The sequence below is a fragment of the Nerophis ophidion genome, linkage group LG13 (genome assembly GCF_033978795.1).
Source record: "Nerophis ophidion isolate RoL-2023_Sa linkage group LG13, RoL_Noph_v1.0, whole genome shotgun sequence".
Taxonomy (NCBI): Eukaryota; Metazoa; Chordata; class Actinopteri; order Syngnathiformes; family Syngnathidae; genus Nerophis; species Nerophis ophidion.
The window spans coordinates 7,860,047-7,887,665 of record NC_084623.1 but is presented as its reverse complement, the minus strand read 5'-3'; the positions used below and the strand labels follow the sequence as shown (position 1 = coordinate 7,887,665).

At 37.2% G+C, this 27,619-nt stretch overlaps 1 protein-coding gene across 1 annotated transcript in view; it reads right to left on the bottom strand.

Moving 5' to 3' along the window:
- Window positions 1–26,063, bottom strand: part of asic4a (acid-sensing (proton-gated) ion channel family member 4a) — a 329,307-nt gene extending 303,244 nt beyond the window's left edge. Inside the window, exon 1 of the mRNA XM_061918328.1 lies at window positions 25,017–26,063. Coding sequence (XP_061774312.1) covers window positions 25,017–25,592 — 576 coding nt within the window. The 5' untranslated portion in view covers window positions 25,593–26,063. The remainder of the gene's footprint in view (window positions 1–25,016) is intronic.
- Window positions 26,064–27,619: the final 1,556 nt, after the last annotated feature.

Sequence of the window (27,619 nt, the reverse complement as noted above, 5' to 3'; positions counted from 1 at the left end):
AAGCGCTTTGAGTCACTCGAGAAAAGCGCTATATAAATATAATTCACAATTCACAATAATTCACAGAATAATCTTTTGTAATATTTCACAAATATTTTTCCTCGAAAAAAAACAGAAGCTATTATTCTTTACAATAAATAAATAACAAATATTCGAACATTGATTTAAATTGTCAGGAAAGAAGAGGAAGGAATTTAAAAGTGAAGTGAAGTGAATTGTGTTTATATAGCGCTTTTCTCTAGTGACTCAAAGCGCTTTACATAGTGAAACCCAATATCTAAGTTACATTTTTAAACCAGTGTGGGTGGCACTGGGAGCAGGTGGGTAAAGTGCCTTGCCCAAGGACACAACGGCAGTGACTAGGATGGCAGAAGCGGGAATCGAACCAGCAACCCTCAAGTTGCTGGCACGGCCACTCTACCAACCGAGCTATGCCGCCCACTGGTTTGCAATAAAAGGTAAAAAGGCATATGTGTTTAAAAATTCTAAAATCATTTTTAAGGTTGTATTTTTTCTCTAAAATTGTCTTTCTGAAAGTTATAAGAAGCAAAGTAAAAAAAAAAATAAATGAATTTATTTAAACAAGTGAAGACCAAGTCTTTAAAATATTTTCTTGGATTTTCAAATTCTATTTGAGTTTTGTCTCTCGTAGGATTAAAAATCTCGAGTAAAGCGAGACCAGCTTGCTAGTAAATAAATACAATTTAAAAAATAGAGGCAGCTCACTGGTAAGTGCTGCTATTTGAGCTATTTTTAGAACAGGCCAGCGGGCGACTGATCTGGCTCTTACGGGCGACCTGGTGCCCGCGGGCACCGCGATGGTGACCCCTGGTTTAGATAAACTGACATTTTTTTGTCCCCGCCCCCCTCCGGATCAAAATTGGTCACCATGGCGAAACCCAGCCCCCCGAGCCAAAAGCAGGGGATAATTAGTCACATTTGGCTCGGAGACGCCAGGGCTGGGAAGCGATGTGACTGAAGGAGGAATCGATCCCGCGGAGAGGGAGGGGCTCGCAGTCAGGAGTCGTGATCAATCTTGCAAGCCAACTCTCAATCTGTGTGGAAAGCTGGGTGTGTTTGTGCGGGGAAACGTTCTCGCCACCGTACACACTCGATACACATCTGTGCGTGTGTTCTTGTCTTCATACCTTTCTTGAGAAAACATCAAGGAAAAGTACCGTCCAAAGTCATGGTCCCAATACGGAAAACCATCGCATCTAATAGAGAATGTCTCATTTGCACCCCTGGATGGTGAAATCTTTCAAAATTATGGTGGTTCCAAAAGGAAGGGATTTTTCAAACTGACTGTCTGTCGCTTTTAAAAGTGCTCCCCCTCTGGTCAACATATGAAATAACAAGTGCATCTAATAGAGAATGTCTCATTTGCACCCCTGGATGGTGAAATCTTTCAAAATTATGGTGGTTCCAAAAGGAAGGGATTTTTCAAACTGACTGTCTGTCGCTTTTAAAAGTGCTCCCCCTCTGGTCAACATATGAAATAACAAGTGCATCTAATAGAGAATGTCTCATTTGCACCCCTGGTGGTGAAATCTTTCAAAATGATGGTGGTTCCAAAATGAAGGGATTTTTCAAACTGACTGTCTGTCGCTTTTAAAAGTGCTCCCCCTCTGGTCAACATATGAAATAACAAGTGCATCTAATAGAGAATGTCTCATTTGCACCCCTGGTGGTGAAATATTTCCAAATTAGGGTGGTTCCAAAATGAAGGGATTTTTCAAACTGACTGTCTGTCGCTTCTAAAAGTGCTCCCCCTCTGGTCAACATATGAAATAACAAGTGCATCTAATAGAGAATGTCTCATTTGCACCCCTGGTGGTGAAATCTTTCAAAAATATGGTGGTTCCAAAATTAAGGGATTTTTATAACTGACTGTCTGTCGCTTTTAAAAGTGCTCCCCCTCTGGTCAACATATGAAATAACACGTGCATCTAATAGAGAATGTCTCATTTGCACCCCTGGTGGTGAAATCTTTCAAAATTAGGGTGGTTCCAAAATTAAGGGATTTTTCAAACTGACTATGTGTCGCTTTTAAAAGTGCTCCCCCTCTGGTCAACATATGAAATAACAAGTGCATCTAATAGAGAATGTCTCATTTGCACCCCTGGTGGTGAAATATTTCCAAATTAGGGTGGTTCCAAAATGAAGGGATTTTTAAAACTGACTGTGTGTCGCTTTTAAAAGTGCTCCCCCTCTGGTCAACATATGAAATAACAAGTGCATCTAATGGAGAATGTCTCATTTGCACCCCCGGTGGTGAAATCTTTCAAAATTATGGTGGTTCCAAAATGAAGGGATTTTTCAAACTGACTGTGTGTCGCTTTTAAAAGTGCTCCCCCTCTGGTCAACATATGAAATAACAAGTGCATCTAATAGAGAATGTCTCATTTGCACCCCTGGTGGTGAAATCTTTCAAAATTAGGGTGGTCCCAAAATGAAGGGATTTTTCAAACTGACTGTGTGTCGCTTTTAAAAGTGCTCCCCCTCTGGTCAACATACGAAATAACAAGTGCATCTAATAGAGAATGTCTCATTTGCACCCCTGGTGGTGAAATCTTTCAAAATTATGGTGGTTCCAAAATGAAGGGATTTTTCAAACTGACTGTCTGTCGCTTTTAAAAGTGCTCCCCCTCTGGTCAACATATGAAATAACAAGTGCATCTAATAGAGAATGTCTCATTTGCACCCCTGGTGGTGAAATCTTTCAAAATTAGGGTGGTTCCAAAATTAAGGGATTTTTCAAACTGACTGTGTGTCGCTTTTAAAAGTGCTCCCCCTCTGGTCAACATATGAAATAACAAGTGCATCTAATAGAGAATGTCTCATTTGCATCCCTGGTGGTGAAATATTTCCAAATTAGGGTGGTTCCAAAATGAAGGGATTTTTCAAACTGACTATGTGTCGCTTTTAAAAGTGCTCCCCCTATGGTCAACATATGAAATAACAAGTGCATCTAATAGAGAATGTCTCATTTGCACCCCTGGTGGTGAAATCTTTCAAAATTATGGTGGTTCCAAAATGAAGGGATTTTTCAAACTGACTGTGTGTCGCTTTTAAAAGTGCTCCCCCTCTGGTCAACATATGAAATAACAAGTGCATCTAATAGAGAATGTCTCATTTGCACCCCTGGTGGTGAAATCTTTCAAAATTATGGTGGTTACAAAATGAAGGGATTTTTCAAACTGACTGTGTGTCGCTTTTAAAAGTGCTCCCCCTCTGGTCAACATATGAAATAACAAGTGCATCTAATAGAGAATGTCTCATTTGCACCCCTGGTGGTGAAATATTTCCAAATTAGGGTGGTTCCAAAATGAAGGGATTTTTCAAACTGACTGTCTGTCGCTTTTAAAAGTGCTCCCCCTCTGGTCAACATACGAAATAACAAGTGCATCTAATAGAGAATGTCTCATTTGCACCCCTGGTGGTGAAATCTTTCAAAATTATGGTGGTTCCAAAATGAAGGGATTTTTCAAACTGACTGTGTGTCGCTTTTAAAAGTGCTCCCCCTCTGGTCAACATACGAAATAACAAGTGCATCTAATAGAGAATGTTTCATTTGTACCCCTGGTGGTGAAATCTTTCAAAATTATGGTGGTTCCAAAATGAAGGGATTTTTCAAACTGACTGTCTGTCGCTTTTAAAAGTGCTCCCCCTCTGGTCAACATATGAAATAACAAGTGCATCTAATAGAGAATGTCTCATTTGCACCCCTGGTGGTGAAATCTTTCAAAATTATGGTGGTTCCAAAATGAAGGGATTTTTCAAACTGACCGTGTGTCGCTTTTAAAAGTGCTCCCCCTCTGGTCAACATATGAAATAACAAGTGCATCTAATAGAGAATGTCTCATTTGCACCCCTGGTGGTGAAATCTTTCAAAATTAGGGTGGTTCCAAAATGAAGGGATTTTTCAAACTGACTTTCTGTCGCTTTTAAAAGTGCTCCCCCTCTGGTCAACATATGAAATAACAAGTGCATCTAATAGAGAATGTCTCATTTGCACCCCTGGTGGTGAAATCTTTCAAAATTATGGTGGTTCCAAAATGAAGGGATTTTTCAAACTGACTGTGTGTCGCTTTTAAAAGTGCTCCCCCTCTGGTCAACATATGAAATAACAAGTGCATCTAATAGAGAATGTCTCATTTGCACCCCTGGTGGTGAAATCTTTCAAAATTATGGCGGTTCCAAAATGATCGGATTTTTCAAACTGACTGTCTGTCGCCTTTAAAAGTGCTCCCCCTCTGGTCAACATATGAAATAACAAGTGCATCTAATAGAGAATGTCTCATTTGCACCCCTGGTGGTGAAATCTTTCAAAATTATGGTGGTTCCAAAATGAAGGGACTTTTCAAACTGACTGTCTGTCGCTTTTAAAAGTGCTCCCCTTCTGGTCAACATATGAAATAACAAGTGTGTGTAAGAAATTGAAATGCGCCCCCTTTGGCGAAAATTGATTAAAAACAAATAAATAAAAAAAATGTATATACAGACATACTGTAATAACCTGAAGTAAATAATGAAGATTAAAAAACAATTACAAAAAAAATGTACTAAAAGTAGTCTTTATCTTACGAAGTGAAGTGAATTATATTTATATAGCGCTTTTCTCTAGTGACTCAAAGCGCTTTACATAGTGAAACCCAATATCTAAGTTACATTTAAACTAGTGTGGGTGGCACTGGGAGCAGGTGGATAAAGTGTCTTGCCCAAGGACACAACGGCAGTGACTAGGATGGCGGAAGCGGGAATTGAACCTGCAACCCTCAAGTTCTACTCTACCAACCGAGCTATACCGCCCCCGATGTGTCGACTTTTTTCTTATAAAATTGCGAACGATTTCTCATATTATTTCTGTATCCGTAATATTGCAATATTTTTCTGGTAAATTTATTACTTTCCTATGTAAAATTATTACTTTTTAATGCAAAATGGTAACATTTGTCATAAAAAAAAAAAATCTGACTTTTTTCCGCAATAGTGCTCATGTTTTTTGTTGTTCTTGTGTTTTGAGTGAAATTCTGATTATAATTATAATATTGCCAAAATCGCCCTGGGATGAGGTAGCGACTTGTCCAGGGTGTACACCGTCTTCCGCCCGATTGTTGCTGACATAGGCACCAGCGGTAGAAAATGGATTGAGTGGATATTGCCAAAATTGTAAAGTTTTCTTATAAAGTTGTGACTTTTGTCAAGTAAAGTTACGACTTTTATAAAACTGCCAAAATGATGACCTTTGTCATCATTTTGCAGAGTAAAATTCCGATTATTATTATAATATTACCGAAATTTTGTCGAGTAAAATTACGACTCTTTTCGAAAAAATTGCCAAAATGTTATGTTTTTCCTGTGAAATTGCAAATGTTATTGAGTAAAATTCCAACTTGTATGATAACATTGCACAAATGTTCAATTTTTCTTCAAAAATTTGGTAAAATCACTACTTTTATTAAAACACTACCAAAATTCCAAGGTTTTTCTTGTGAAATTGTGACCTTTTTCTTGTGAGATTCCAACTCAATTTTCACAACATTTTTTTTTTTTATGTTTGCATAGTTTGTATGTATTAATAATGTTGTAAATACAAATCTTTATATATCTAAAAAGGGTGGTCCTAAAGAGGTAGGCATTTTTCTCAGGTCTCAAAAAGGTAACAAATACAATGTTTTATTATTTTATTATTACATTTTTATGTAACTTTTTACTTTTTAATGCAAAATGAGGACATTTGTCATAAAAAACAGACTTTTTTGTGCCCATTTTTTGTTGTTCTTGTAAAATAGTAAAACAAAAATTTAGTAAAATTATGATATTCGTCATCATTTTGCTAAATAAAATTCCGATATATATTATATTACCAACATTTTCAAGTCTTCTTGTAAAATCGTGACTTTTGTCGAGTAAAATTACGACTCTTTTCATAAAATTGCCAAAATATTAAGCTGTTCTTGTAAAATTGTGACTATTATTGAGTAAAATTCCAACTTTTAACTTAATATTGCACAAATGTTCAGTTTTTCTTGTAAAATTTTGACTTGCATTGAGTACATTTCCGACTTTTATCATAACACTGCCAAAATTCGAAGTTTTTCTTGAGAAATGGTGACCTTTTTCTTGTGAAATTCCGACTCATTTTTCACAAAAAGCTTTTTTATGTTTGCATAGTATGTATATATTATTAATGTTGTAAATAGACATTTTTATATTTCTAGAAAGGGTGGTCCTAAAGAGGGAGGCATTTTTCTCAGGTCTCAAGAAGGTAAGAAATACAAGTGTGTGTGTGTGTGTGTGTGTGTGTTCTTGTATTTCTACACTTCTTGAGACATCAACAAGTAAAAGTACCTTCCATATGAGGAGGTGTGATTAAGTTAGGAAAAAAGTCATGGTCCCAATACGGTAAACCATCCATCCCTCCATTTTCTACCGCTTATCCCATAAGGTAAAAACCCTCGCATCTAATAGAGAATGTCTCATTTGCACCCTTGGTGGTGAAATATATCAAAATGCGGGTGGTCCCAAAAAGGAGGGACTTTTCAAATTGCCTGTATGTCGGTTTTAGAAGTGCTCCCCCCTCTGGTCAACATATGAAATAACAAGTTTTATTTTTGTATTTTTTTAAAAATACAATAAATATTTATATATAGACACACCGTAATAACTTGATGTAAATAATGAAGATTAAAAAAACAATTACAAACGGAAAAAATAAAATAAAATACCTAAACTAACTAAAAGCAGTCTTTTTCTCACAATGTGTCGACTTTTTTCTTATAAAATTGGGAACTATTTATCATAATATTTCTGTTTCTGTAACATTGCAATATTTTTTCTCGTAAAATTCTTCCTTTTTTATGTAAAATTCTTACTTTTTGATGCAAAATGGTGAAACTTGTCATACCTTTTTTTGACTTTTATCAGAATATTGGCCATTTTTTGGTTGTTCGTCTAAAATAGTGACATTTTTTGAGTAAAATTCCCATTATTATTATAATATTGCCAAAATTGTAAAATGTTCTTATAAAATTGTGACTTTTGTCGAGTAAAATTACGATTCTTTTCATAAAATTGCCAAAATATTAAGCTGTTCTTGTAAAATTGCGACTATTATTGAGTAAAATTCCAACTTTTACCTTTATATTGCACAAGTGTTCAGTTTTTCTTGTAAAATTTTGACTTGCATTGTGTACATTTACGACTTTTATCATAACACTGCCAAAATTCGAAGTTTTTCTTGAGAAATGGTGACCTTTTTCTTGTGAAATTCCGACTCATTTTTCACAAAAAGCTTTTTTATGTTTGCATAGTATGTATATATTATTAATGTTGTAAATAGACATTTTTATATATCTAGAAAGGGTGGTCCTAAAGAGGGAGGCATTTTTCTCAGGTCTCAAGAAGGTAAGAAATACAAGTGTGTGTGTGTGTGTGTGTGTGTGTGTGTGTGTGTGTGTGTGTGTGCGTGTGTGTGTGTGTGTGTGTGTGTGTGTGTTCTTGTATTTCTACACTTCTTGAGACATCAACAAGTAAAAGTACCTTCCATATGAGGAGGTGTGATTAAGTTAGGAAAAAAGTCATGGTCCCAATACGGTAAACCATCCATCCCTCCATTTTCTACCTCTTGTCCCATAAGGTAAAAACCATTGCATCTAATAGAGAATGTCTCATTTGCACCCTTGGTGGTGAAATATATCAAAATGCGGGTGGTCCCAAAAAGGAGGGACTTTTCAAATTGCCTGTGTGTCGGTTTTAGAAGTGCTCCCCCCTCTGGTCAACATATGAAATAACAAGTCTTATTTTTGTATTTTTAAAAAAATACAATAAATATTTATATATAGACAAACTGTAATAACTTGATGTAAATAATGAAGATAAAAAACCAATTACAAACGCAAACAAATAAATAAAATACCTAAACTAACTAAAAGCAGTCTTTTTCTCACAATGTGTCGACTTTTTTCCTATAAAATTGGGAACTATTTATCGTATTATTTCTGTTTCTGTAACATTGCAATATTTTTTCTCGTAAAATTCTTCCTTTTTTATGTAAAATTCTTACTTTTTAATGCAAAATGGTGAAATTTGTCATACATTTTTTTGACTTCTATCAGAATATTGGCCATTTTTTTTTATGTTCTTGTAAAATAGTGACATTTTTTGAGGAAAATTCCGATTATTATTATTATAATAGTGCCAAAATTGTCGAGTAAAATTCCGGCTCTTTTCACAAAATTGCCAAAATGTTAAGCTTTTCTTGTAAAATTGCAAATGTTATTGAATAAAATTCAGACTTGTATCATAACATTGCACAAATGTTGAGTTTTTCTTGTAAAAATGAGTAGAATTACTACTTTTATTACAAGTTTTTTCTTGTGAAATTGTGACCTTTTTCTTGTGAAATTCCAACTCAATTTTCACAACAAGCTTTTTTATGTTTGCATGTTTTTTATGTATTAATAATGTTGTAAATACACATCTTTATACAGTATTATTCTCAGGTCTCAAAAAGGTAACAAATACAATCATTTTCATATTGTTTCTGTTATATTGCAATGTTTTCTCGTAAAAATTATTACATTTTTATGTAACATTTTTACTTTTTAATGCAAAATGAGGACATTTGTCATAAAAACAGACTTTTATCACATTAATGCCCATTTTTTGTTGTTTTTGTAAAATAGTAAAACAAAAATTTAGTAAAATTAGGATTTTTGTCATTTTGCTAAATACAATTCCGATATATATTATATTACCAACATTTTCAAGTTTTCTTGTAAAATTGTGACTTTTGTCGAGTAAAATTACGACTCTTTTCATAAAATTGACAAAAAGCTGTTCTTGTAAAATTGCGACTATTATTGAGTAAAATTCCAACTTTTACCTTAATATTGCACAAATGTTCAGTTTTTCTTGTAAAATTTTGACTTGCATTGAGTACATTTCCGACTTTTATCATAACACTGCCAAAATTCGAAGTTTTTCCTGAGAAATTGTGACCTTTTTCTTGTGAAATTCCAACTCATTTTTCACAAAAAGCTTTTTTAAGTTTGCACAGTATGTATATATTATTAATGTTGTAAATAGACATTTTTATATTATTAATGTTGTAAATAGACATTTTTATATATCTAAAAAGGGTGGTCCTAAAGAGGGAGGCATTTTTCTCAGGTCTCAAGAAGGTGAGAAATACAAGTGTGTGTGTGTGTGTGTGTTCTTGTATTTCTACACTTCTTGAGACATCAACAAGTAAAAGTACCTTCCATATGAGGAGGTGTGATTAAGTTAGGAAAAAAGTCATGGTCCCAATACGGTAAACCATCCATCCCTCCATTTTCTACCTCTTGTCCCATAAGGTAAAAACCATCGCATCTAATAGAGAATGTCTCATTTGCACCCTTGGTGGTGAAATATATCAAAATGCGGGTGGTCCCAAAAAGGAGGGACCTTTCAAATTGCCTGTGTGTCGGTTTTAGAAGTGCTCCCCCCTCCGGTCAACATATGAAATAACAAGTTTTATTTTTGTATTTTTTTTTAAATACAATAAATATTTATATATAGACACACTGTAATAACTTGATGTAAATAATTAAGATAAAAAAACAATTACAAACGCAAACAAATAAATAAAATACCTAAACTAACTAAAAGCAGTCTTTTTCTCACAATGTGTCGACTTTTTTCCTATAAAATTGAGAACTATTTATCGTATTATTTACTGTTTCTGTAACATTGCAATATTTTTTCTCGTAAAATTCTTACTTTTTTATGTAAAATTCTTACTTTTTAATGCAAAATGTTAAAATTTGTCATACATTTTTTTGACTTTTATCAGAATATTAGCCATTTTTTTGTTGTTCTTCTAAAATAGTGACATTTTTGAGTAAAATTCCGATTATTATTGTTATAATATTGCCAAAATTCTAAAATTTTCTTATAAGATTGTGACTTTTGTTGGGTAAAATTACGACTCTTTTCACAAAATTGCCAAAATGTTAAGCTTTTCTTGTAAAATTGCAAATGTTATCGAATAAAATTCAGACTTGTATCATAACATTGCACAAATGTTCAGTTTTTCTTGTAAAATTGAGTAGAATTACTACTTTTATCGTAACACTGCCAAAATTACAAGTTTTTTCCTGTGAAATTGTGACCTTTTTCTTGTGAAATTCCAACTCAATTTTCACAACAATTTTTTTTATGTTTGCACAGTATGTATATATTATTAATGTTGTAAATAGACATTTTTATATATCTAGAAAGGGTGGTCCTAAAGACGGAGGCATTTTTCTCAGGTCTCAAGAAGGTTAAAAATACAAGATTGTGTGTGTGTGTGTGTGTGTGTGTGTATGTGTGTGTGTGTGTGTGTGTGTGTGTGTGTGTGTGTGTGTGTGTGTGTGTGCAGAACCAGCACATTAACACTCCCAACAGCTCGGTGTATGACTTGTCAAAAAGAGACAAATGTCTGTGTGACTAAAAGACTCCCAGGGGTCATAACAGGAAGGGGCGGGGGGATATTGCGTGGAGGTGTGGTGGTGCGTCGTGGTAACACAACACGGCGACCCTTCATGGTGCCTGAGTCTCATGCTGTCCTCATCAGAAGCAACGCTCCAAGCTGTGCACCAGTCGCACTTTTAAAAAAAAAAAACCCTCCCTAAATGTGAGCTGTTTGTGGCTGTGATCCAGTCACTGGTGGCGTGCATCTGATGAGACAGCAGAGACGCGTGTCAACAAGAGCAGGAATTCATCTTCCCGTTGATCAGCAGGAGGGTGAGCGGGTGCAGACGGGCTGAAATAAGTCGGAGAGACAGCAGTCCTCCTTTTAGCCAACAATGTTCACTTTCACACACAGCAAACAGGTTATGGCCTCTTTGTCCGCCCGCAGACTTGTTGCGTGAGGCCTGGCCTGATTCCATACTTGCTTTATTGTTCATTTCCATGTGACAACTGCACACAATCTACAGTAGGGAAGCTTGTATTTATAAAATACGGGTAAAAATATGCACTGTCCAAAAAAATGTAGTGAAACAAAAATAAAAAGGTGCACGGCAAAAAGTGAATTTAAAAAAAAACAACAAAAAAAAAAAACAGTAACACCTGTGTCCTTTTCAAAATTTTAATATAAAGCAAAACCCAGATCGGTTTCAACAAAGTCTTCGCCAGTGTGCAATTTTTTTTTAACAGGAAGTGATGGACTTAAGTAGTCACAGCTGTGGTTCATCAACTGATTAATGAATCAAAAACAACTTTAAAAATGAAAGTTTAAATATAATAGACAACGTGGAAAATTGTACACGATAAATCAAAGGTTTCATAGGAAAATAAAGGAATACAAAAATGTGTGGACAACCATGATAATAAACTATTTTGTTATTATGGTTGTCCACACATTTATTTTTTTTTTTAATTTGTTTTGGAATGAAATAATAAAAAGATTTTTGTATTACTTAATTTTTTTTATAAAGTAATATAAAGTAATACAAAAATGTGTGGACAACCATGATAATAAACTATATTGTTATTATGGTTGGCCAAGCATTTTTTAATTACTTTTTTTTACAAAGTAATAAAAAGTAATACAAAAATGTGTGGACAAACATTATAATAAATTAGTGTATTATAATCGTTTTCCACACATTTTTTACTAACTTTTTTTTTATAGAGCAATATAAAGTAATACAAAAATGTGTGGAGAACATTATAATAAATTTGTTTATTATAATGGTTGTCCACACATGTTTTTACTACCATTTTTTTTAATGAAGTAGAATAAAAAAATACAAAAATTTGTGGACAACATTATAATAAATGTGTTTATGATAATGGTTTTCCACACATTTTTTTACTACATTTTTTTAATAAAGTAATACGTAAATGTGTGGAGAACATTATAAAAAACTAGTTTATTTTACTGGTTGTCCACACATTTTTTTATAAAGTAATATAAAGTAATACAAAAATGTGTGGACAACATTATATTAAACACATTTATTATAATTGTTGCCCACACATTTTTTTATTACTATTTCTTAATGCAAAGTAATATAAAGTAATAAAAAAATGTGTGTACAACCATTATAATGAACTAATTTATTATAATGGTTTTCCACACATTTTTGTATTACATTTTTTTATAAAGTAATGTAAAGTAATACAAAAATGTGTGAACAACATTATAATATTTTTTTGGTTATTATAATAACCCAAACAATTATATAATGTTGTCCACATATTTTTGTATTACTTTATAAAAAATGTAATACAAAAATGTGTGGACAACCATTATAATAAACACATTTATTATAATGGTTGTCCACACATTTTTTAAATAAATTGTTCTTAATATAAAGTAATATAAAGTAATAAAAAAATGTGTGGACAACCATTATAATAAAATTATTAAGAAATATAAAATAATAAAAAAAAGTGTGGATAACCATGATAATAAATTAGTTTATCATAATGGTTGTATACACATTTTTTATTACTTTTTTTATATAAAGTAATATAAAAATGTGTGGACATCATTATAATAAACTAATTTATTATAATGTTTTTTTATTACTTTTTTTATATAAAGTAATATAAATGAATAAAAAAACGTGTGTACAACCTTTATAATAAACTAATTTATTATAATGGTTGTCCACACAATTATTTATTTATTTATTTGTTAATAATTTAATATAAAGTAATAAAAAATAGTGTCGGAAACAACGTTGCTAAATAGTTTAGTAAATTGAGACAACGTTGATGTCTAATGTTGGATCCACGTTGTTGGTTGGGAAATGACCACATTTCAGTGTCAAATTGACATGTTCTGTAATTTAAAGTAATTTATTCTTAAAGGGGAAATGCACTTTCTTTTGGAATTGTGCCTGTCATTCACAGTCATTATGTAAGAGAAGCACACATATGTTTTGCTATGAAAATAAACATTTAACAAAAATTTATGTGTAAATACCTCATTTCAAAACAATATCTGCGGCTTATAGTCCAGTGGTGGGGGGGTACATTTTCTTCTAAAACGTAATGGGTGTGTCTTAGATAGCCTGGAAATTATGGTAGTTCAATTTAGTGAGGATCCAATCAGGATTGCTTGGATTTAATTAGGTCTCTACTCCACTTTGTGCATCCCACCCCCCTTTTAAAAAAAAAAAAAATGCAGGCACATTATCATTAATTTCTAACATTATTTGGGTCTTTTTGAAAGGCACCCCCGCTGTGCTTGGAAGTAGCCACACATAAAATGATGGTTTCACTTGTACATTTGCATAAAGTACACAACAGACTGTAAAAAAATGAGAGGCAACCGTCTGTGTGTGTGTGTGTGTGTGGTGTTTGTTTACGTGCATGGCGGTGTAATATTATTGCCTTCAGGGTTGATATGACGGCTCACATGCTAAGATACCGACACACACACACACACACACACACACACACACACACACACACACACACACACACACACACACACACACACACACACGCCTAATTGACAAGCTGCTGGAGACTAAGCCAGTCAGGATAGCCAGTCACTTTCACGCTCCCACCCTTTTCTCGTGTGTGTGTGTGTGTGTGTGTGTGTGTGTGTGTGTGTGTATGTGTGTGTGTGTGTGTGTGTTGTCAAGTGGTGTGCATGCTCTGAACCCACACGGGGGAAGGAGTTGTCACTTTTACACTTTTCTGCACATGTGCACGGCTCATTTCCTAAAACACACACACACACACACACACACACACACACACACACACACACACACACACACACACACACACACACACACACACACACACACACACCTCACAAAGTTGTCGTTGCTTTTCAACACAACTCCCAGACAAGTGCAGAATGTGTCTGCAGAGATAACAACAATCATGTAGAACTGGAGTCCCCAACCACCGGTCCGTGACGCATTTGCTACCGGGCCACACCACAAAATTAATTGTGTGACTTATGGTGAGCAAACTCCTCCAAAAGATATTTTTTTGCATGTTTTGTTTTATAAACCGCCGGCAAAGACAAATCCACGAATTAGCCTCTCTATTTTTAAAGCCTCAGGGGTCAAAGCGTAGGAAAAATATTATGGTACATTAATTATCAAATTCAATATTTCTTTCCCTTTTGTTTTGTCTCACCTAAGACTATAAAAATGTGACCCGCTACATCCTTGTTTGACACTCAGCATCAAGGGTTTGAATTGGGGGTTTAAATCACCTAAAATGATTCCTGGGCGCGGCCAACCGCTGCTGCTCACTGCTCCCCTCGCCTCCCAGTGTGGTGATCAAGGGTGATGGGTCAAATGCAGAGAATAATTTCGCCACACCTAGTGTGTGTGTGTGTGACAATCATTGGTACTGTTGCATTTTGACCAGATCTTCCTCTTTTGGGGAATTTAAGCTACTGGTCACCCACCAAATTCTTTCAATGACACATAAGCTGATTTTAAATGAATCCCAGACAGAGTAGCCATTTTGACATTTTATGCCAAAGCTTTGGAGAGACCAGTCTATGAACAACACATTCAAATCGCATTGATCTGCTAATACTACGGAAGTCTTGTCTTTTTCATTATGCCACTCTCTCCCCTATCCTCCCCCCTCCCGAGTGAATCCACATATCTTTTACCCTTCTATGCCTGGGACATTTGAGATAACAAGGGTGTTATGGCTAATAGTCACATTCCACACGACTACAGAAAGAAAGAAATAACTCTTGAATACGGATATATTTAGATATCCATCTCCGTCTGTACGTTAACTTTTTAACCTTAACATCCCTGATGCTTCAGTCCCTCGCAGGATTCTCACAAGAATGAGGCAGAATGTGTTAGTAATTGCTACAGATTGGAAAAAAGGGTTAGGGAATTAATAAGCTTGGCTTCTTCCAACCCCTTTTCGGACATGAAAATATGTGAAATAAGTGTATATGCTCAAACTTAACCCAAATATAAATATATATGTAGCAACCCATATAAGAATATGGGTCGGCAAATGTTAATGCGAGACTTCGGCGAGAGACTGCCGCCCAGGTTTTAATAGATCACCTTGCGAGCGCTCCCTCGGCTGTTTAGTTACGTCCACCAAAATATGCGGAGGGGATCTGTCCTTGCTGAGAGCAAAATCTGATAATGCAGCAGCAAACACAAGTCGGAGTCACGGCAAACCAATCAAGGGCGCCGTCGAAGGAAAAGAAGAAAGGGAGCCAAAAGGGCTCGCGGCTCATCTTTCCGACAGCAAACAATAGATTTACAATTAAGCCGTGTGAGACAAAAAAAAAAAAAGGAATCTATTTATTCAATGCTTGTTGAAACAACCTTTATCTCCGGTAATTAAAGCGAGTCAATAATAATCTTTGATTAGAAAGAATGAAGTTATCACCTGCGTCGTGGAAACAAGAGCAAGGAAAACGCATTCCTATCCAAGCTGCGTGATTGTATTATTGTTTTTAATCCAACGTATTAGCGCAGCGGGCGACATGTTTTTAAATGGAGGAGTGACTTTTGCAAAATAATATTGTGTCAAACTCATTTTTATTGAGGGCATGAAACAGTAAATATCTCTATTTGTATATCTCTATTTAAAGATAAAGGTTGGGATTAAATAAGTGTAAACTTCTTCTAACAGATCAAAAATAGACCATTCATCGGCAGTGCGTTTTATAATCTGGTGCGCCTTATATATGAAACAATATAGAAAATACACTATTCATCGGCAATGCGTTTTATATTAATTGGGTGCGCCTTATATTTAAAAGAAGCTCGAAAGTACACCACTCCTCGGAAATGCGCCTTATAATCCGGTGCAATTTATATATGAAAAGAGATAGGAAATAGAGCATTCATCGACAGTGCGCCTTATAATCCGGTGCGCTTTATATATGAAGTAAGATCGGAAATGGACAATTCATCGGCAGTGCGCCTTATATATGAAAAAAGAGCGAACGTACACCATTCATCGGCAGTGCGCCTTATAATTTGGTGCGCCTTATATAGGAAAAAAGATCGGAAATGGACAATTCCTCGGCAATGCGCCTTATATATGAACAAAGATCGAAAGTGCACCATTCATCGGCAGTGCACCTTATAATTTGGTGTTCCTTATATAGGAAAACAGATCGGAAATAGACCATTCATCAACAATGCGCCTTATAATTGGGTGCGCCTTATATTTAAAAGAAGCTCGAAAGTACACCATTCTTCGGAAGTGCGCCTGATAAACCGGTGTAATTTATATATGAAAAAAGATAGGAACTAGAGCATTCATCGACAGTGCGCCTTATAATCCAGTGCGCCCTATATATGAAAAAAGCTCGAAAATAAACCATTCATCGGCAGTGTACCTTATGTATGAAAAAAGATAAAAAATAGACAATTCATCTGCAGTGCGCCTTATTTATGGAAAAAGATTGAAAATAGACCATACATCGGAGGTGTGCCTTATATATGAAAAAAAAGATAGAAAGTACACCATTCATCAGCGGTGCGCCTTATAATCCGGTGCGCCTTATATGTGAAAAAGATCAAAAGTACACCATTCATCGGCGGTGTGCCTTATAATCCGGTGCGCCTTATGTATGAAAAGGGATGAAAGTGCATCATTCATCGGCAGTGCGCCTTATATATGAAAAATGATCGAAAGTGCACCATTCATTAGTAGTGCAACTTATAATTTGGTGCGCCTTATATAGGAAAAAAGATCGGAAATAGACCATTCATCAACAATGCGCCTTATAATTTGGGTGCGCCTTATATTCAAAAGAAGCTCGAAAATACACCATTCTTCGGAAGTGCGCCTGATAAACCGGTGCAATTTATATATGAAAAAAGATAGGAACTAGAGCATTCATCGACAGTGCGCCTTATAATCCAGTGCACCCTATATATGAAAAAAGCTCGAAAATAAACCATTCATCGGCAGTGTACCTTATGTATGAAAAAAGATAAAAAAATAGACAATTCATCGGCAGTGTGCCTTATGTATGAAAAAAGATAAAAAATAAACAATTCATCGGCAGTGTGCCTTATGTATGAAAAAAGATAAAAAATAGACAATTCCTCTGCAGTGCGCCTTATATATGGAAAAAGATTGAAAATAGACCATACATCGGAGGTGTGCCTTATATATGGAAAAAAAGATCGAAAGTACACCATTCATCGGCAGTGCGCCTTGTAATCCGGTGCGCCTTATATATGAAAAAAGATCGAAGGTGCACCATTCATCGGCAGTGCGCCTTATAATCCCGTGCGCTTTAGATATGAAAAAAGATCGGAAATAGACAATTCATCGGCAGTGCGCCTTATATATGAAAAAGGATCGAAAGTGCGCCATTCATCGGCAGTGCACCTTATAATTTGGTGCGCCTTATATAGGAAAACAGATCGGGAATAGACCATTCATCGGCAGTGCACCTTATGTATGAAAAAAGATAAAAAATAAACCATTCCTCGGCAGTGCGCCTTTTATATGGAAAAAGATTGAAAATAGACCATACATCGGAGGTGCGCTTTCTAATCCGGTGCAATTTATGTATGAAAAAAGGTCGAAAATAGACCATTCATCGGCAGTGCACCTTATGTATGAAAAAAGATCAAAAACAAACCATTCCTTGGTAGTGCACCTTATATATGGAAAAAGATTGAAAATAGACCATACATCGGAGGTGTGCCTTATATATGAAAAAAAAGATCGAAAGTACACCATTCATCAGCAGTGCGCCTTATTATCCTGTACGCCTTACATATTAAAAAAAGAACAAAAATAGACCATTCATCAGCAGTGCTTCTTATAGTCCCGTCCGCCTTATATATTAAAAAATGATCAAAAATACACCATTCCTCGGCAGTGCGCCTCATAGTCCGGTGCGCCTTATAATCCGGTGCAATTTATATATGAAAAAAGATAGGAAATAGAACATTCATCGGCAGTGCACCTTATAATCCGATGCGCTCTATGTATGAAAAAAGGTCGAAAATAGACCATTCATTGACAGTGCACCTTATGTATGAAAAAAGATAAAAATAAACCATTCCTCGGCAGTGTGCCTTATATATGGAAAAAGATTGAAAATAGACCATATATCGGAGGTGTGCCTTACATATGAAAAAAAAGATCGAAAGTACACCATTCATCAGCAGTGCGCCTTATAATCCGGTGCGCCTTATATGTGAAAAAGGATCGAAAATAGACCATTCATCAGCAGTGCGCCTTATAATCCGGTGCGCCTTATATATGAAAAAAGATGGAAAGTACACCATTCATCGGCAGTGTGCCTTATATTTTAAAAAAAGATCGAAAGCACACCATTCATCGGAAGTGCGCCTTATAATCCGATGCGCTCTATGTATGAAAAAAGGTCGAAAATAGACCATTCATTGACAGTGCACCTTATGTATGAAAAAAGATAAAAATAAACCATTCCTCGGCAGTGTGCCTTATATATGGAAAAAGATTGAAAATAGACCATATATCGGAGGTGTGCCTTACATATGAAAAAAAAGATCGAAAGTACACCATTCATCAGCAGTGCGCCTTATAATCCGGTGCGCCTTATATGTGAAAAAGGATCGAAAATAGACCATTCATCAGCAGTGCGCCTTATAATCCGGTGCGCCTTATATATGAAAAAAGATGGAAAGTACACCATTCATCGGCAGTGCACCTTATAATTTGGTGCGCCTTATATAGGAAAAAACATCGGAAATAGACCATTGGTCAACAATGCGCCTTATAATCCGGTGCGCCTTATATTTAAAGGAAGCTCGAAAGTACACCATTCCTCGGAAGTGCGCCTTATAATCCGGTGCAATTTATATATGAAAAAAGATAGGAAATAGAGCATTCATCGACAGTGCACCTTATAATCCAGTGCGCCCTATATATGAAAAAAGGTCGAAAATAAACCATTCATCGGCAGTGTACCTTATGTATGAAAAAAGATAAAAAATAGACAATTCATCTGCAGTGCGCCTTATATATGGAAAAAGATTGAAAATAGACCATACATCGGAGGTGTGCCTTATATATGAAAAAAAAGATCGAAAGTACACCATTCATCAGCAGTGCGCCTTATAATCCGGTGCGCCTTATATATGAAAAAAGATGGAAAGTACACCATTCATCGGCAGTGTGCCTTATATTTTAAAAAAAGATCGAAAGTACACCATTCATCGGAAGTGCGCCTTATAATCCAGTGCACCTTATATATGAACAAAGATAAGAAATAGAGCATTCATAGACAGTGCGCCTTATGTATGAAGACAAAAAATTGACCATTCCTCGGCAGTGCGCCTTATAAGCCAATGCGCCTTATATATGAAAAATATCGAAACTACACCATTCATCGGCGGTGCGCCTTATATTGTGGTGCGTCTGATGTGTGGAAAAATATTGAAAATAGACCATTCATCGGAGGTGCGCCTTCTTTATAAAAAAAAAAGATCGAAAATACACCATTCCTCGGCAGAGTGTCTCCTCGTCCGGTGCGCCCTATGGTCCGGAAATTACGGTTATAATAAATGTTGATTATGAACAGGAAATATCACAATCCCGTTTTATTTTTTTGTTTGTTTTGTGTGTGAAATATGGCCCGGCAGCCAGCGCATTACCAAAAGGAAAGATCTGGCGGGGCCGGGATGATCAATAGAGGGAAAGCACATTACAAGAAGGCGATCCATGAAGCGGGTCCCCACGAGAGGGCGAGTAATGACCGAGGTTCCTACATGTTTGGCCGTGATTAATAGGACATCACCTGTAATAATGACTTCCTTCCATTTCCCCGGCTCGCCGTGACAAATGACACCCGGGCTCTTTTTACACAACAAAACAAGGGGAAATAAATAAATAAATAAAGAACCCCTTCCATGTTGTTTTGTGTCCTCGCACGTCGTGTTGCACGGCGCCCGCGTCCTGCCCCGTGTTCCCGGGGCCCCGGGTCTGGGGGAGTGAGTGATTTGTCGAGGGGGTGGCGGCAAGTAGCCTGTAACAAATCTAAGTGACAGGCCCTGCAAATGCAGATCCACTCCATCAGGAGGCGAGGGAGAGGAACAAGCAGCTCGGGGGAGCTGATGAAGCCGAGCCGGGTCCGAAAAGTGCTAATAGATGCTAGACTGACTGACGCCGACACTTCCTACGTTTTGTCTCTGACGAACAAGTTCAGCGCCGCTTGTTCGGACGGGAAGTTTACTTTTAAAAACAAAGGATTTTTATTCATTTTTTTGTGCTTTTCTTTGTGTTATTTTTAATTATCCAAGGTGGGGTGGCGGGGGCAGCAGCCTAAGCAGAGAACCTCTCTCCCCCCCAACTGAAATTAAAGGGAAACTGTCACGCCTGTAAGTTAATGTTTTGGTTTTGGTCATGCTATATTTAGTTTTTGGACATTCAGTCACGTTTTGCACTTCCTGGTTTTGTTGAATTTTCCGTCCACCGTCTCCAAAAGACTTGCATTCAACCAAAAAGTAGGAATACCTACATTTCACATTCAAACCAAAACAATACCTATAGTACCCAAAATACATATTACCATATTTTCTTGAATTGCCGCAGGGGCGCTAATTAATTTAAAACCTGTCCTCACTCCGGCACTTACCAAAGGCATGCAGTAAATTTAGGCCTGCGCTTATAAATGTCAGGCCTGTAAGTTATGTTTTGGTTTTGGTCATGCTATATTTAGTTTTTGGACATTCAGTCACATTTTGCACTTCCTGGTTTTGTTTGTTTCCATGTCAACTCATTAGTTTTCACCTGTCACGTCCCTGTTCTCAGCCTCACACCTGTTTTCACTAATGATCATAGCTATTTAAGTCACTCTTTTTCTTGTCTTCGTCCTGGGATCGTCTCACATGCGCACGCACCCTACCCATGCTGCACCTCCTTCATGTCCCCGTCCATAGTTCCAGCAGTTTTTGTATTTATGCCATTGTGCTAGTTTTGTTTATAGTTTATTATTATTCATGCCAATCGAGCAAGTGTTTTTGTTTCATGTTTGTAGTTTTGCATTCATGCTAGTCTTTTGTTTGTTCATAGCCAAGTGTCTGTACCTCCTTGTGAGCGCCCTTAGTTTGTTTATTTTTTATTATAGTTTTAAATAAACAACTATGTACTCACGTCCACGCCTCGCTCGTGTTGATCTTCATCTGCATCGAAGAAACAATCCATGTCCAAGCCCAGTTATGACAGAAACTATGAAGAATGCCATCTTTTTTGACTTATAAATGTTGTTACTAGTGTTGTCCCGATACCAACATTTTGGTACTAAGATTATTTCGATACTTTTCGGTACTTTTCAGCACTTTTCCGTACTTTTCTAATTAAAGGGGGACCACAAAAAATGCCATTATCGGCTTCATTTTAACAAAACAAATCTTTAAACATTAAACATACCGTATTTCCTTGAATTGCCGCCGGGTATATAGTATGCACCTGTCTAGAATTACTGCCGGGTCAAACTCATTTCGCAAAATAATTAGCGCATGCTTAGCATTACCGCTGGCTCAGGATTAACCCCGTTTCGCAATGTATTATTTTTATTAGCACATGTCTAGAATTTCCGCCGGTTCAAACTCGTTTCGCCAAATAATTAGCATATGCCTAGAATTTCCACCGGGTCAAACTCGTCACGTCACGAGTGACACTTCACCTGTCATCATTTTCAAAATGGAGAAGGCTGATTTCAATCATTTGAAATCGCATAAAGGGAAGAAGATTAAGAGCTATTCAGAAGGATTTAAGGTCCAAGCTATTGAATATGCTAAAAAGAACAGTAAGCAGCTATGTTTTATTAATATACCGTAGCTGCGTGTGTCAAATATCGCTTATTTTTTCCTCTCGCTTGCACTTTTAACATGGAAGAGAACATATCTAAGATAAAACAATTTTCTAAACTGGACTTTCAATCGAAGCAGGAGGTAATAAAGGAAGATCTCCATCGAGACAGAGAGACTTTTAAAACTGAAGAAAGATAAGGAAGACTTCTATAAACAAGTTATCGATGCTTTTGATCAGAAGGAGTTTCGCATGGACTTCATTTATAAGTAAAGCTAAGACCATAATAACGTTTTTTTTTTAATTAAATGTGCTTTTTCATGATGGTATCCTTACATCACACTCAAATTTATAAGCGCAGGCCTAAATTTACCGCATGCCTTTGGTAAACGCCGGAGTGATAGTAGGCTAATATATCTAATATAGACACTTACATCATGTGTTGCCTTCATTATAAGACTATAAAAGTATTTTAAAGTAATTTTGATAGTAGGCTAATAAAACTTCTGTAGACACTTACATCATGTGTTGCCTTCATTATAGGACTATAAAAGTATTTTTAAAGTAATTTTGATAGTAGGCTAATATAACTTCTGTGACATTTCTATCATGTGTTGCCCTTATTAAAACACTTATATAAGACTTTTAAAGTAATTTTGATAGTAGGCTAATATATCTAAGATAGACACTTCTATCATGTGTTGCCTTCATTATTACACTTATGTAAGACTTTTAAAGTCATTTTGATAGTAATTTAATATAGCTGACATAGACACTTACATCATGTGTTGCCTTCATTATAAGACTGTAAAAGTATTTTAAAGTAATGTTGATAGTAGGCTAATAAAACTTCTGCAGACACTTACATCATGTGTTGCCCTTATTATAAGACTTATATAAGACTTTTAAAGTCATTTTGATAGTAGGCTAATATAGCTGAAATGGACACTTACATCATGTGTTGCCTTCATTATAAGACTATAAAAGTATTTTAAAGTAATTTTGATAGTAGGCTAATATAACTTCTGTAGACATTTATATCATGTGTTGCCCTTGTTATAAGACTTTTAAAGTCATTTTGATAGTAGGCTAATATAGCTGAAATGGACACTTACATCATGCGTTGCCTTCATTAAAAGACGATAAAAATATTTTAAAGTAATTTTGATAGTAGGCTAATATAACTTCTGTAGACACTTACATCATGTGTTGCCCTTATTTTAAGACTTTTATAAGACTTTTATAAGACTTTCAAAGTAATTTTGATAGTAGGCTAATATAGCTGAAATAGACACTTACATCATGTGTTGCCTTCATTATAAGACTATAAAATATTTTAAAGTCATTTTGATAGTAGGCTAATATAGACACTTACATCATGTGTTGCCCTTATTTTAAGACTTATATAAGACTTTTAAAGTCATTTTGATTGTAGGCTAATATAGCTGATATAGACACTTACATCATGTGTTGCATTCATTCTAACGTATATAAGGCTTTACATTTTATGCGGCTCCAGACAGATTTTTTTTAAATGTATTTTTGGTCCAATATGGCTCTTTCAACATTTTGGGTTGCTGACCCCTGATCTAAGCTTGACCCCCGCCGGTATTTTTTGCCATATTTTTATCGTAATAGTTCCAGAATGTGTTTGTTCTATTTTTGGCCCAAGTAAGACAAAGAAAAACAATCTGAAAGTGTCTTTGATTTTTAGTTTTAATAATTTTTAATAGTGCACAGATTAGCCTCCACGCGGCAGCTAAAACGAGTATAACACCCCTGCCATGAAGACTCGACACGCCGAAGCAATTGTATACCCCCAGTCTCCGCCACAAAGACGGGGGGAATTGTTCTCCCGTGAGGACTATGCGTCGATAAATAGCAAGGCTGAATCAAGGAGACCCCCTCCCCACTCCCACCCCCCTCCGTAAAACACGCACACCCCTGTCTGTTCACGTGGAAAATTGCTTGAGTCCTTTTAGTCAGTCTGGCTAATGCAAAAATCATGTATGTCCGTCTTTAAATATTTAAAGTCAAACAGCAGTGGCGCTGAGATACCGGAGAGGCACCGGAGAGGCACCGGAGAGGGAGGGAGAGATGCCGTGAACCACAAGTAAAAGCTATTTTTTGTTGCCTGGTGCAAGAAGTCCCTGTTTTTTTGCCTTATTTGAAACAGCTGTCGACAGGGTAACCTCAGCCAGACCAGGTCCCAAGTCATGAACGATGGCTAAAGCAACGGATAATACTGTAGGTACCGAGTCACTACCTGGAGTTTCCCCTTCCTTATCACCCGTTCTGTACGACCTGGTGTGGCGCGGGTGAAACGACCGACCCCAATAGGACTTTGCCAAACTTTGCCACTCACCACGGTGAAGTCGTCGGCCGAGCAGTTAATTTGAAACAGCTGTTGACAGGGTAACCTCAGCAAGACTATGTCCCAAGTCATGAACGATGGCTAAAGCAATGGATTATAGGTACCGAGTCATTTCCTGGAGTTTCCCGTTCCTTGGCCGTTCTGTACGACCTGGTGTGGCGCGAGTGAAACAACCGACCCCGAGAGGACTTTGCCAAACTTTGCCACTCACCAGGGTGAAGTCGTCGGCAGACCAATTCATTTGAAACAGCTGTCGACAGGGTAACCTCAGCAAGACCAGGTTCCAAGTCATGAACGATGGCTAAAGCAACGTATCATAGGTACAGAGTCAATCCCTGGAGTTTCCCGTTCTTTAGCACCCGTTCTGTACTACCTGGTGTGGCGCGAGTGAAACGACTGACCAAAAGGACTTTGCCAAACTTTGCCACTCACCAGGGTGAAGTCGTCGGCAGACCAATTCATTTGAAACAGCTGTCGACAGGGTAACCTCAGCAAGACCAGGTTCCAAGTCATGAACGATGGCTAAAGCAACGGATCATAGGTACAGAGTCAATCCCTGGAGTTTCCCGTTCTTTAGCACCCGTTCTGTACTACCTGGTGTGGCGCGAGTGAAACGACTGACCAAAAGGACTTTGCCAAACTTTGCCACTCACCAGGGTGAAGTCGTCGGCACACCAATTCATTTGAAACAGCTGTCGACAGGGTAACCTCAGCAAGACCAGGTTCCAAGTCATGAACGATGGCTAAAGCAACGGATCATAGGTACAGAGTCAATCCCTGGAGTTTCCCGTTCTTTAGCACCCGTTCTGTACTACCTGGTGTGGCGTGTGTGAAACGACCGACTAAGAGGATTTTTCCAAACTTTGCCACTCACCACGGTGAAGTCGTCGGCTGTGCAGTTCTGCCCGCTGAAGTTGCAGCTCATCAGCATCTCCTCCAGCTGATGCCCCGTCCGGTTGAAGATGTCCTGCATGTCCGGCGCCGGGTACATGAGGTCCGTGGGCTTGTGACCGTCCCGATTTTTGGGGGGCAGCCCCGTCAGGTTCGCCAGGTGGTAGATGTCGGCGTCGGTGAGCGCGGAGAAGCGGAAGCGGTTGATGTTGCAGATGGTCACGGCGGGGAAGACCATCTCCGGGCTGGCCTCCTCGTTCAGGGCGGTGACGTGCGGGTGCTCCAGGTAGGAGATGGCACACTTTGCCGCCTGGTAGATGAATAACGCCAGCGAGGTGAGGAAGGCGAGAGCCCACAGAGTCTGCCGGATGCCGAGACGACCCGAGACAAAGATGTGATTAATCCCATGCAGGGAGCAGGAGTTGGCGAACCCGGCCAAGTCCTTGGCCGGGTTCGCGCAGCGCTCCTCGATCAGACTCTCCTTGTCCCCGTCCTGCTTGGTTTTCTGCTTCTCATCCTCCTCTGCAAACTTGATTTTGCACACAAATTCGATAGGCATGGAGGCAGCCAGGTCTGCGTTTTGGTTTTTCCTGTTTCCCCAACAGCCCCTCGGATGACTTTCTCCCGCGACTCCCCGGCCGGGTGTCCCTCAGAGCGCCACGCAACTCCAGGAGGAAGAGAGAGGAGAGTTGGATGCCTCTGCTGCCGCTGCCGCCCGCGCCGTGACTGAGAGTGTTGCTGCCTCGCAAGCGCCGATCCGTGTGACCAGAGCGCTGATGCTGACGCTGATGCTGCTTCGCTCTCCCCGACACTTGTCTCACTCCTTGATCAGCTCACACGCGCTCGCTTACCCCGCCGCGATACGCCAGCCAGAAAGTACGACCCCCAGAAATATCCAAGATGAATAAGTAAACACTTTTTTACACGCTGCCGGAGATCGACGGGCACAAAAAAAAAAAAAGAAATTCAGCGTGTGGAGCCGGGCTAAAAACAGAGTGTTTAATAATTCATGAGAAGGTAACGCGGTGATTATTTCCCCTTCAGTGGCGCAAGTTGCGAGCCGCGGTCATCTTTATGATTCCTGCACACACACACACAAACACACACACACACACACACACACACACACACACACACACACACACACATCAGCTCCCTTCCCGTTAGATGGCCACGGATCAGGCTGAATGTCAACAATTGTTGTCCCCAACATTTTTGTGTGATGTGAATGACAGCTGCCCCTATTTTTTTATTTTATTTTTGTTTACCACCAACACAGGTACATGGAAAAAGATCAGATTGTACAGTGTTGACTCTTGCTTGTTAAAAAGCCTTATAAATGTTTGAATGAAGGCAACACATGATGTAAGTGTCTATATCAGCTATATGAACCTACTGTCAAAATTACTTTAAAAGTCTTATATAAGTGTTATAATGAAGTCAACAATTGACAAAAGTGTCTATATCAGCTATGTTAGCCTACTATCAAAAATTCTTCAAAAGTCTTATAATAAAGACAACACATGATGAAAGTGTCTCTATCAACTGTATAAACTTACTATCATAATGACTTTAAAAGTCTTCTATAAGTCTTGTAATGAAGTCAACGCATGACATAAGTGTCTATATCAGCTATATTAGCCTACTATGAAAAATTATTCAAAAGTCTTATAATAAAGACAACACATGTTGAAAGTGTCTTTATCAACTGTACAAACTTACTATGAGAATGACTTTAAAAGTCTTCTATAAGTCTTGCAATGAAGGCAACGCATGACGTAAGAGTCTATATCAGCTATATTAGCCTACTATCAAAAATTCTTCAAAAGTCTTATAATAAAGACAACACATGATGAAAGTGTCTTTATCAACTGTATGAACTTACTATCATAATGACTTTAAAAGTCTTCTATAAGTCTTGTAATGAAGTCAACACATGACATAAGTGTCTATATCAGCTATATTAGCCGACTATCAAAAATTCTTCAAAAGTCTTATAACAAAGACAACACATGATGAAAGTGTCTTTATCAACTGTTTAAACTTACTATCATAATGACTTTAAAAGTCTTCTATAAGTCTTGTAATGAAGCCAACGCATGACGTAAGTGTCTATATCGGCTATATTAGCCTACTATCAAAAATTCTTCAAAAGTCTTTAATAAAGACAACACATGATGAAAGCGTCTCTATCAACTGTATAAACCTACTATCATAATGACTTTAAAAGTCTTCTATAAGTCTTGTAATGAAGGCAACGCATGACGTAAGTGTCTATATCAGCTATATTAGCCTACTATCAAAAATTCTTCAAAAGTCTTTAATAAAGACAACACATGATGAAAGTGTCTCTATCAACTGTATAAACTTACTATCAGAATGACTTTAAAATTATTCTATAAGTCTTGTAATGAAGGCAACACATGACGTAAGTGTCTATATCAGCTATATTAGCCAACTATCAAAAATTCTTCAAAAGTCTTATAATAAAGACAACACATGTTGAAAGTGTCTTCATCAACTGTATAACTTACTATCAGAATGACTTTAAAAATATTCTATAAGTCTTGTAATGAAGGCAACGCA